Source organism: Porites lutea, chromosome 2, assembly GCF_958299795.1.
Source record: "Porites lutea chromosome 2, jaPorLute2.1, whole genome shotgun sequence".
NCBI lineage: Eukaryota > Metazoa > Cnidaria > Anthozoa > Scleractinia > Poritidae > Porites > Porites lutea.
This window is the reverse complement of record NC_133202.1, coordinates 39,253,507-39,264,841: the sequence shown is the minus strand read 5'-3', so window position 1 is coordinate 39,264,841 and position 11,335 is coordinate 39,253,507. Positions and strand designations below refer to the sequence as shown.

The 11,335-nt window shown below is 36.2% G+C and overlaps 1 protein-coding gene across 1 annotated transcript in view; it reads right to left on the bottom strand.

Annotated features, from left to right (window-relative positions):
• LOC140928569 (uncharacterized) overlaps positions 1 to 9,966 on the bottom strand; it is a 20,442-nt gene extending 10,476 nt beyond the window's left edge. The window contains exons 1-8 of the mRNA XM_073378338.1: positions 9,867 to 9,966; positions 9,244 to 9,331; positions 7,307 to 7,342; positions 6,344 to 6,385; positions 4,553 to 4,661; positions 3,106 to 3,173; positions 2,586 to 2,634; positions 710 to 740 (exon numbers count right to left, since the gene is read on the bottom strand). Coding sequence (XP_073234439.1) covers positions 710 to 740; positions 2,586 to 2,634; positions 3,106 to 3,173; positions 4,553 to 4,661; positions 6,344 to 6,385; positions 7,307 to 7,342; positions 9,244 to 9,331; positions 9,867 to 9,958 — 515 coding nt within the window. The 5' untranslated portion in view covers positions 9,959 to 9,966. The remainder of the gene's footprint in view (positions 1 to 709; positions 741 to 2,585; positions 2,635 to 3,105; positions 3,174 to 4,552; positions 4,662 to 6,343; positions 6,386 to 7,306; positions 7,343 to 9,243; positions 9,332 to 9,866) is intronic.
• Positions 9,967 to 11,335: the final 1,369 nt, after the last annotated feature.

Genomic DNA, 11,335 nt, shown 5'->3' with positions numbered 1-11,335 from the left:
GTGATGAAAAAAAATTTGATCGATTCGCAAACACTCGTAATTCAGGTATACACTCTAATAAATGCAAGACTTTTAGATTCGCATTGCCCACCGGAAATCTATTTACCAAGGGGAATGAAATTAGAGCCTGATTTCAGCTGGGCACGAGAAAAACCTTCGGTAAGATAAGTGACTGCAAAGTCTATAAATCCATGTGAATTGTTAATTCAGGTACACTGAGCAGGATGTGGTTTTCGGGGTTATGAGTTTCAAACAGGGTATACACTCATGTGAAGAAGAGAGGAAGATTTTAAGTATAATTAGTGTTAATAATTAGTCGATACTAGAGTACCACCTTTAGAATTTTAAGCTTTTATCGTTTTAGACTTGTAAGTAGTAAGTAGCTATATGATTTTAGCTGGTGTATATCCTATTTATTTTCTAATTCATTAGTTATCTTATTTAATTATTTAGACACGACCCCACAAGCGAAGCGTCGCTTTAATACTTATCGTGTATAAATAAAGATTATTGATTGATTGATTATTGATGTACAATAATGCTATTTAGCGTCTTGAACAGCTGGGTGTCGTTTTGGATCTGGAGTGTGAAGGCTGAATATCAGCAGTCTTCATTTGTGGTACCAACAATTATTTTCCAAAAAATTAAAGTCGATGATGCTAGTTTAAAAAAATATCACTTAATTATTAGTATAAAGTTTTGTACTCACTTTGCAGGGCCCTTTTTGCTGTCTTCGTCGCCTAACAAAATAAACAGCATGAATGAATAATAACTATTAGAAATGCTATTATAAATGTAGTTTTATACATAAAACCACCGACAACCACCATCGTTCAAAACAGGGTTTTTTTGGTAACCTGCGACCGGGTTAGATTGTGCGAGGTTGTTGAAGGGCGTGCTGGCCATCCCGGCGCGCTCGCGCCCGTTCAGGACCACCAAAATTTTCCCCAATTCCCACAAGTGAACCTATTCACAGGCTATGGTTTTTGAAGAACACAGAGGAAGGACTTCCATACTGTTCATCAGAAAATCGAAATTGAGCCCCTGGGCGGAGCTCGGGCTTGACTTGACCCCTAAAGGAGACCATTCTCTAACCCTTGAAACCCTAACATCAAAATTTGAACTCTCCTTTGTTGCCTCTATTCCTTTCCTACAGAAGTAGTGGGGAGAAATTGATAAAATATAAAGCAAATTCATCTTGCGTGATCATGTCCGTAATTCTCATGACCACTTTGTTTTACAAAGCATTGATATTACAAGGAGAAATTTGATGCTGATCACTATTAGGGCATAAAGGGTTAAAAAACAGCTAAATAAGAGCTATTGTGGTTTCACTTGTGATAAGGACGTCATACATGTAATTGAATGATTTCTTCTTTCTACGTATTTCAGGTGTCACCTGTATGCTTGCATTTTTATTTTTTTTCACACACAATCCTAACTGATACTTGTGTGCATAAAAAAATAATAATAATACTATGGGTGTTCTGCCCTGAACATCCCACACCTAGGTGATACATGTGCCAAAATTTACAATGTATATTACTTTAAATCCTAATGGAGACAATGAGCATCACCATCCGTTTTACAAGGAGGACAGGACAAAAACCCAGCCTAGATAAAAAAAAACACTGGCCATTCTTAATATTGTACGGGTTATCATACAACTTTCAGTTTAATTTGAAATTTTCTTCACAGATGTGTTTTTCAAGATGTACATGTATCAAAAATGTTGAGCTGGTAGGGCAAATGCAGTTACAGCTTTTTGAAATATATCACACAAATGCAAATAAAATTCCAAATTGGATGAGAAAAGTCGTATGATTACCCTTAAATAATGTGAAAAAAATTTACTGCATCAAAATTCGTCCCCATGCATCACCTCAAAGTGGCTCATAAAGATTGTGGCACCTCATTGGTTCTTAAAGGAGCTGTGTCACGAAATTCAGTCAAATTAGGAAATTACAAAATGCCCGTTAAATTAGAGAAACACAAAAATAACCACTTAAAACTTTAAAGGAAGGTTAAAATAACACAACAGATACAACAGATGCCACGGATGGGCAAAACTGAAGAAGATTGAAACGGATTGAAATAAGAGTTTTTGAAAACTGTTCAGCCTAACAGTTTTTCAAAGTTGATCCCTACTGCTTGCAACTTCAAAAATAATGCTCAGGAGACATACATGTACATGTATTTGTTTCTCTCGGGTCTCTGATTTTTTCATTTACTTTTAATTTCTTTGCTTACTTTAAGTTCCATACAGATTGAGGGCGAGTAATTTACAAAATTAAAAAAAATGAACTGGACTGCCGTGACACAGCCCCTTTAATGCGTACATATATCTATTGTTTATTGGGCAAGCTCAGTGCTCCATTCTATAAGATATTATCATTTCTATTTCCTTGATTTTGCATACTGCATTGCTCTAGGCCAACCAGATTAAAGCACATTTTTTATGTAAAAAAAAGAAAAAGAATTATTATTTTATTAACTAGGAAACTGAAGAGACCATGTGAAGTTCTGTTGAAGAGTAAACCCCACACTAGATGCCTCCACAGAGGACTCTGATGGTGAAGAATTACCTTTCAACTTCTTCACTATTTCCCTGGCTTTGCTTTCATCATGTTTGGCCTGAAATATCAAAAGAATCAGAATTAGAATACAAAAGAGAACGCTCTTTGCTACTAGGAACGTAGAGATAGCTATATTCACAGGCTACAACTATAAGACCTGTTACATGAAGGGCATGTTTGTTTTTTATCTCATAATACAGGTAAAGTATACATGTATTTGATGTGCTTTTTTGTAAATCAAGAACTGTGAGATTCTCAACAACTTGCGTTTTGACTGTTCAAAGCGAGAAGCGTTTAAATGTGGTACATGTAATTTGTGGCAAAACTGCATCATTGGAACATTCAAAAGCTGGTGACCCAAGTGATATTAAAATACATGTACCAGCCAATTTTCCTTGTCTGCATATAATCTTTATATAATAACCAATACTGAAAGAATTTATTGCGCCTCGAGTGCTTATCATATAACAGTACATAACAACAGTGTCAAACTGCTATTTGTTTGACAGATTAACAGTTGTTAACTTACAGTACGAAGTGCAACCTCAATAACAACTTCATCAACACCTGGAAACTCTCTAATCAGCTTCTTTTTTACTGAAAACAAATGTGAAATACATAAAAATAAAATAATAACGGGCGACATCAAGGCTAAGCTCTAGCAGTGCCCAATGGCCCCTGGCACCTAACTTTAGCTGACCCAGCAGGTGACTAGAAAATTTAAGTTTTCTCATAGACATCATGTGCTGGGCACCCTGGATTTCACAGGGGTTCAGAATACAAGACTCCCTTCAATTTTTCTTGGTGCACAGCCTTGAACATGCACCACAAACCCACAAAGGCCATTTCTGAGTTGCAGAAGTTCTCACTCTCATAGTGGGCTACTGTAAGTACAATTTAACCTTTCTTGTGAAGATCAGTTTTATTTGCATGAGAATAAAAAAGATCATTTTCATATCAGTGGCTTCACACTTAGCCTCGCTTTGAAAGAATGCATTGGGGCAACTCAGAAATGGCTTATTATAAAGCAGCTTACATGTATCTGCTAAATTTGCTTTTTTTTAAAGGCCAATCTGTCACTATATCAGCAACTTGCCAGTTATGACTCATTGAGTCGCAGCTTATATTTTAGTATGAGAGACTCTAGACAAGCAGTAAGACTTTTAAAATTAATATTAATTTTGTGTCAGTCAATAGAATCCTATCAGATGTGCCATTCCAAGGAAATTTCTTCAGCAGAAGGCAGAAAATGCAATTACATGTAGTTTTCAGCCTTTTGCAATAATTAATTTCATTCTTTCTGAATTTTTATTTTTGGCACCCTGAAGAGAGGGACATTGAAGTTCACAGTTTTCAGTTTTTATCAAGTGGTATTTCAGAAACTTCATATTTTCAAATACACATGTTAAAACATGTGGTATTGCATTTCCCTTTTGCTCTCCTCTAATACCCCCAGGCTCATACAGGTCAATAGAATATTTAGGCGACACAATAACACAGAAAGGTACATGTATACTGGTACAAAAAAGTTAATTTTCTTACGTCTCTTGACCTAATGGTAATTGATTACACAATTTCTGACAGTTAATCTACAATGAAATTGTTTTTTGTTGCATCCAGTGACTGGGCTTTGCAATTTGAGGTCTTCTCAGCTCACGCTATCTTGCAATGACTGAGGTTGATTTCTTCTGCTGGTACATGCTTGATCTCAGATAATTAAACATGCCAGATCATGAGATGGATACAACTTACAGTAAGCCTGACTGATCTTAAATGCTGTATCAGTATTTCGTCCATTTTTAACAGAGTATTTTAGAATTTGCCAATTTTTCTTACGGTATTGCTTTATTGGTTAGCCCCCCCCCCCCCCCCTCCCCTCCCGGCTCCCCTGTGTCTCTCTCAAAACAGCCGGTGATCTGTGGTTTGGAGTATTCAGCAAGGCATTGTTCCGGTTACACATGTACCTATAAACTTACCATTTTCCTTATCTTCAAAGCTCTTCTCCTTAAACATTTCAGCAAGAAAGCTTTCAGGTAACGGTAGGTCATCATCATCTTGGAAACTGGAAGGACGGGCTGGCTCACGCTATGCATGTAAATCAATGTAATCACTTTAGCTTTTTAATGGAATAGGGGTCCAGTGAGAACCCAAGACTAAGAACCTGGTTTTTAAGAACATGTTAGGCTAAAATTTGCCAGAATTAGGCCCCCTCTATACAAGAGTTATTTTCACCTGTTAAGCCTAAAATTTGAAACAGGTTCTTACTTTCTAAAATCTATTTTAAAAAATCTGTACACTTGGGTAAATAATTCATAAGATAAGTCAACATCCAGGATACTCTTTGGAGATATAGGTGCCTTAATACTTCAACTGCATTTGTAATGATATACACACTGAGTTTACCTAGTAAAGAATGAGCTGTTCAAAGCACCCCCAATACTCTCAGGTACAATGTATTTTTTCTTCAGAAAATAAGAACCTACTGTATTTAAGAACCTAATTCAATGGCCTAAATTCAAGTGCTAATTACCATTTATATAAGAACCTGTTTAGGCTAATGTGGGAGTCGCAGGTGCATGTTAACTGTATTGCAGAATAAGAATAGTATACCCAAAATTTGGCCAGGCCCTGGTTTAAAAATCTGCGAGCGAGACAGTTCTTCCTGTTCAAGTCCAGGACCAAGATTTTAAACTCAGATTAAAGGCTTAAACTAACACTTCATCAAATGGGTGTACACATGTATGTTGCATGGCTACATCAATCAATGATAGAGTGATTTTACTTGAACCGTGAAACAGATACTAACAAATAGTGCAAAATAGTGAGAGTCAAATGAAAGAAGACAATAGAATTAGAGCATAATAGTGCATAGTATTCTACTAACTATTTCACGGTTCAGGTAAAATCACTCTAAAAGAAAAAAATTGTCAAAAATTTACAATCTTCAGTTGCTACAAATAGAGACTTTATATTGAGACTAAATTTCAAAATATGAGAAAATCAGATGGCCTAAATACTAGCAAGCCTGAGAATAACAGAATTTATCCTACTACAGGAGAAATTTCTGCAATTTGATTGGCTTAGAGCAGTGGTATTTCAGCTTAATTTGAAATACCTACATGTGAAAATTACAAACCTTTCCCGGGTAGTAGTATAAACAAATAATAGCAGGATTTGTACGTGACATTTGGCATAAATACCACTCGTGATATTTCAAAATTGTCTCAAATTCCACTCGCCTAGCGGCTCGTGAAATTACGTATAACAATTTTGAAATATCACTCGTGGTATTTATGCCAAATATCACTACAAATCATGCTATTACCTATACAAATTGGATTCATGACTTGTAATATTTTGCTTTTTTGGTTGAGTCAGATATGCCTCAGCAAAATACCTTCTGATTGCTTCTAAGCATTTTTAAATTTTATGCCTTCTTTCACAGAGAAAAACATAAATGTACCTTTAATGTGCAGTGTATATGTTAAGGGTGAAAATTGAATTTTGATTAAAATTTTTTAACTTGGAAACAACCTAGGCTGCAAAATTTTATCCTGAGTATAATTTTGAGCTGTAACATATGCACATGTACAACTGTACCCACATGTAACAGTATGCTGTACTGCAACACAGCTATATAATAGTACAATGTATTTCAGTATGGAAAGTTTCAGTGAAGAAGGGAAAAATTAATGGCGGACAGTTCAGTACTGACAGAGCAAACAAAAATTAAAAGGTTATAGCCGTTTGAAAAAATTAATACTTGCCTTGGAGGCTGCCTGCGAAGATGAACCACCAAAACTGGTCTCCTGCATTGACAAGTACAATAGTTACAAATGGATTGTATCTAGGTATTCCACCTTGTTACTTCAGTTGTCCTTATTTATATTAAGTATACACTTGTATAATGTGCAAAGTAGGCCTTAAGGCCGATACACACGAGGGGTTTTGCTCCCGGAGCATGCTCCAGGCTCATTTTGCATGTGTCAGTACACACGAGGGAGCGTTTTCAAGTTCGTTTAACCAGTTAAATATCGTGGAGCATTTTGCGGGGTGGAAATACTGCTCCCAGGATGAAGTATACCCATGAAATCGTTGGTACACACGGAGGAGCTTTGCTCCCGAAGCATGCATAGTAGTGCATAGTGCATAGTCCTACTCAGTAAATCAACACTATTGCCTGACAAAGACCTGGGGTACACAGTCAAAGCGTTGCGATCAATATCCAAGTAGCAACCGTGAGACAAACAATAAACAGTACCCTTTAACAAAACAAACTAAAGCAAATTTTCCAACCAAAAGTCTTTACAAACGTTCAGTAGTTGCAATTTAGAAATTGCTAGGAGTAGTGTTTATTACTAAGCCAATTTTGGCGCAATGTTTGTGTGCACTCCTTTGATTATAATAAGAGATATGGAATGGGGCTCCATTGAATTTTATTACTGATTTACATGTATTGATAAATAAATACAATGTAGTAACTTAACCATGACAGTCTAAAATACTGAGTACCACTCCGAAAGATAACTTTTCCACTAACAAAACAAAAATGTTCCAACTTTCATCAAAAAGTTACCTCATCATCACACCAGGTTGATGACATTACTTTTGATACACACGGCAAACAGAGAACAATGACAACTTATAAGTTTCAGAAACTAAAGAAACATTCCAAGTCTTTAATAAAATCAGCTAGAAGAACAAAATACCTCAGTTACTGAGTATCTTACCCGCCGACTGGAGCTTGAATCAGCTTTAGATGAGGTCTACATTAAAACAAAAAAAGTAATAGTACGTGTAGATGTAGCAGTACAAGAACAACCAACTACAATTACCGTTGCAAATGTTCAATAATAATATATGAGTACCTTAATTTATAACGCTAATTGAACTAAGTGGAATGTAATTTGTATAGGTAATAGCATGATTTGTAGTGATATTTGGCATAAATACCACAAGTGATATTTCGAATTGTTATATGTAATTTCACGAGCCGTTAGGTAAGTGAAATTTGAGACAAATTATTTTGAAATATAACGAGTGGTATTTATGCCAAATATCACGTACCAATCGTACTATTATTTGTTTATACTACTACCCGCAATAGTTTTGTAATTTTCACATCTAGGTATTTCAACCACTGCTCTAAGCCAATCAAATTGCAGAAATTTCTCATGTAGTAGTATAAGGTCTGAAATCATATGCATGATTTTACTGTGAATTCAATTTGAAATCCATGCTTCGTACAAAGTCAGACAAACAAATTTCATGGACTTTTCAAGAAATTTTCAAGGCCAAATTACAGTTTTCAAGGACTAAGATTTATTTAATAAATCGGCATCCTACGGTCTGTATTGGCTAAAACACATCATAGGGTCATTAACAAGTTTTATTTCTTCGGCCATCGTTGATCACATTATTTTATACTAGGCTGATTTAGCAACAGGACGGGACCGTCAGTTGACGACGGGAAAGCGCGAGGAAAGGACTTAACATGACTTCCAGTGCTCAATTTGCTAGTCTGCCTTGGTCAAACCAGTTCTTTGATTTGTGCGTACCATCGTCAACTGACATTCCCGTTCTGTTGCTAAATCAGCCTTCTACTTTCCGCAAGAAAACTTTGCAAAATGACTGGGTATGACTAAGACTTGGGTACAGAACTAGCATTTGAAATAAAGAAACAGTAATAAAATATTGTTCATGCACAAAAATGTTCTTACGTCACCCGTGAATTTTACAGGTTCTTACACCGAGGATGAACCAAATTTTCCTCGCCAAAATAATCTAATTTTACAGAAAAGGTCACTGCTGTAGACAAGGTTGTGAATTTCAAGGACTTTTCAACTGACCCTAATAAAGAAATCAAGTACTTTTCAAGGACCTAAAGCCCTAAACCAAATTCAAGGACTTTTTAAGACAACTAGTAAAATTTAAGACCTTTTCAAGATTGTATGAACCATGAAACTCACAAGTATGATTTCAGACCTAAATTACATGACACAAAGTTCAATTCTACCACTTTATTACAGCCATGATTAAATAGCAGAATTCCATTTATTTCAGTACCAAACTTATATTGATCTGTAGCCAGTTTGCTGAAAAGTGGAAACAAAAAGGTTTTTACATCTCATTTTGTATGTAAAACAAAAAAGCAAACATGGTGCGATTTAGAATAGAAATGATGCGATTTAGAACAGATGTGATTAAATTTAATGTTGCATTTTAATACTGCAAAAAATCAGGGAAGTGACAAATTGAGCCACTCTAGAGCTTGTAACACACAGTTCAACATTAACATGTTAAGCAACAGCTGTTATAGCACTTGTTCAGGTACTATTTACTTTGTACTTGTACCAAAGTGCGTGGGTTTCATCAGTTTTTCCACAGTTGTGAAAAAATAATTTGAAACCACGATGCCACAGGCTAATTTATCTAAATAATTTTTGAGGGGTAACAAAACCCCTGATAACGATACAAAATTGTATTGCCTGTATTCTTCTGATCACAGGTAAGGTTTCATTAATTGGCCTCCCATGCTGGGGCTGTATTTCCTCCCTTCCTCCTTTCCACTTTTGGGGAGGGAGGAAATACAATTCCCCTAAAAATGCCTGAATGAGAGGCTATCCCTCATTGTGTTAAAATTAATTTATAATCCTCTCCATTTCACCTTGAATTGACTCATAGGAATGGCTTCTGTTTTTTTTATCCTAGGGTCCTCCCAAGTTGTCTTGTGTGTATTGTGGTCGATGAAATAGCTAAAAAGTCACAACAAAATTACACCAAAATATTAAAATCAAATTCACATTATCAATGACTAAGGATCATAAATCAGCTGTTAACGTTGTATCCTCTAATCAATTCATGTGTACATTATGTTATTTTTAAACATACGGTAAGTTTAAAACTTTTGATCTCTACCTTACCGTGATTAGCCTTAAATATTATTTTATTTATTGATCTTTTTATTTACTCACTGTGACGGAAACAATAAGCTTAAGTTTAATAATTTATAAAGTTGGAGATGACAACAAAAAACGCGTAAAAATCATGCAAGTCAGGGTGGTAAATTATGTTACAGTACATTTCAAGCGAAATATCTAAGAGAACTGATGGCAGAGAGCTTTTCATATTTTCCAAATAAACATTTAATGCGTGTTTTAGGTGGTAGGGAGCGGCGACTGCTCGAATTCAGCGGAAACCGGAATTTACATTGTACCTCAAGGAGGTCAGCCTTATTTTCTTAAAAGCAGTCCTGCAAAATACATTAGCCGTTAGTTCGAGGATACTTACTATCTTCTGACGTTTGCATCATATCTCGCTTCCCAGCCTGGAGGAAGAGGCTGATTTTGCCAAGGCTGAAATTGTGTCCACCCAGTCGCCATCTTTGTTTGTGAGACGAAACCCTTCGTGACTACTAACTGCTTCAAGTAATGTGACACAATATGTCACGAAGTTAAACCACAGGTGAGCAGGTGAGCCAAGCCTTATGACTCCAGTCAATTCCAAGCGTGCCCATCCCCCGCCGGGCAGTTGTCATCTTGTGGGTCCCAGAGGCGGGACATTTGCCAGAAAACCTCTGTCGGGGGGTAGGACATTTGCAAATTTTCTAAAAGCGGTTAACAGTAGAAAAGTGGATCTTAGTATGCTATTAGATGACAATAACTGCTCTAACTGCTCTCTTTGCATTTCTCAATTTTTTATTTCTTCTTCTTATTTTTTTTATAAGATAATGGATACATGAAGAAGAAGAAATGATCGTCGCAGTGAACGCAAATTATGCAATTGCGTAAAGAAGTCTGAAAAAAATTCAGGACTTCAACGGGGTTTGAACCCGTGACCTCGCGATACCGGTGCGATGCTCTACCAACTGAGCTATGAAGCCACTGACGTTGGGAGCAGGTCAGTTGTGGGTTCATATTTTCCCGTGATGAAAGTCCTGAATTTTTTTTCAGGCTTCCTTACGCAATTGCATAATTTGCATTCACTGCGACGATCATTTCTTCATCTTCATTTCATTTCCGCAGTTCATATATGTGTTATTTCATATATCATTTACACTCATTTCTTTCACGGGAACATATGAACCCACAATTGACCTGCTCCCAAGGTCAGTGGCTTCATAGCTCAGTTGGTAGAGCATCGCACCGGTATCGCGAGGTCACGGGTTCAAACCCCGTTGAAGTCCTGAATTTTTTTTTTCAGGCTTCTTTACGCAATTGCATAATTTGCGTTCACTGCCAGTCAACGACGATCATTTCTTCATCTTCATTTTATTTCCGAAGTTCATATATGATTTATTTCATATATCATTGACACATAATGGATACATTTGTACATATTGTACATTTTAATTAATTAATTTATTAATTAATTAATTGATTTATTCTTTTTTTTACTTATTTTAGTATCCCCACTTAGTGGTTATACACCGCTATTACAGTTTTGACACTTTAATAAAGGTATCATCATCATCATCATCATCATCATCATCATCGTCTTCATCCAGTACAATTCACTTAAAGATATGCCCATTCAGGGTGGATTCATTTGCAACATACGCGTATAGCTGTCGCATTTGCCTCATGGGTTTTTTAATTGTTTTTAAGCCGAAAAACAATAAAAATTCCAGTGAAATGAAATGAAATGTCAGCCGTCTTCAACCTCTAACCTTTGGGGGGCGCCGGGGAGACTATCAAAAAAAGTATTTTGGACAGTTTTATTTTCTCATTTCATATATAATTGGCAGGCGAAGTCTCGAG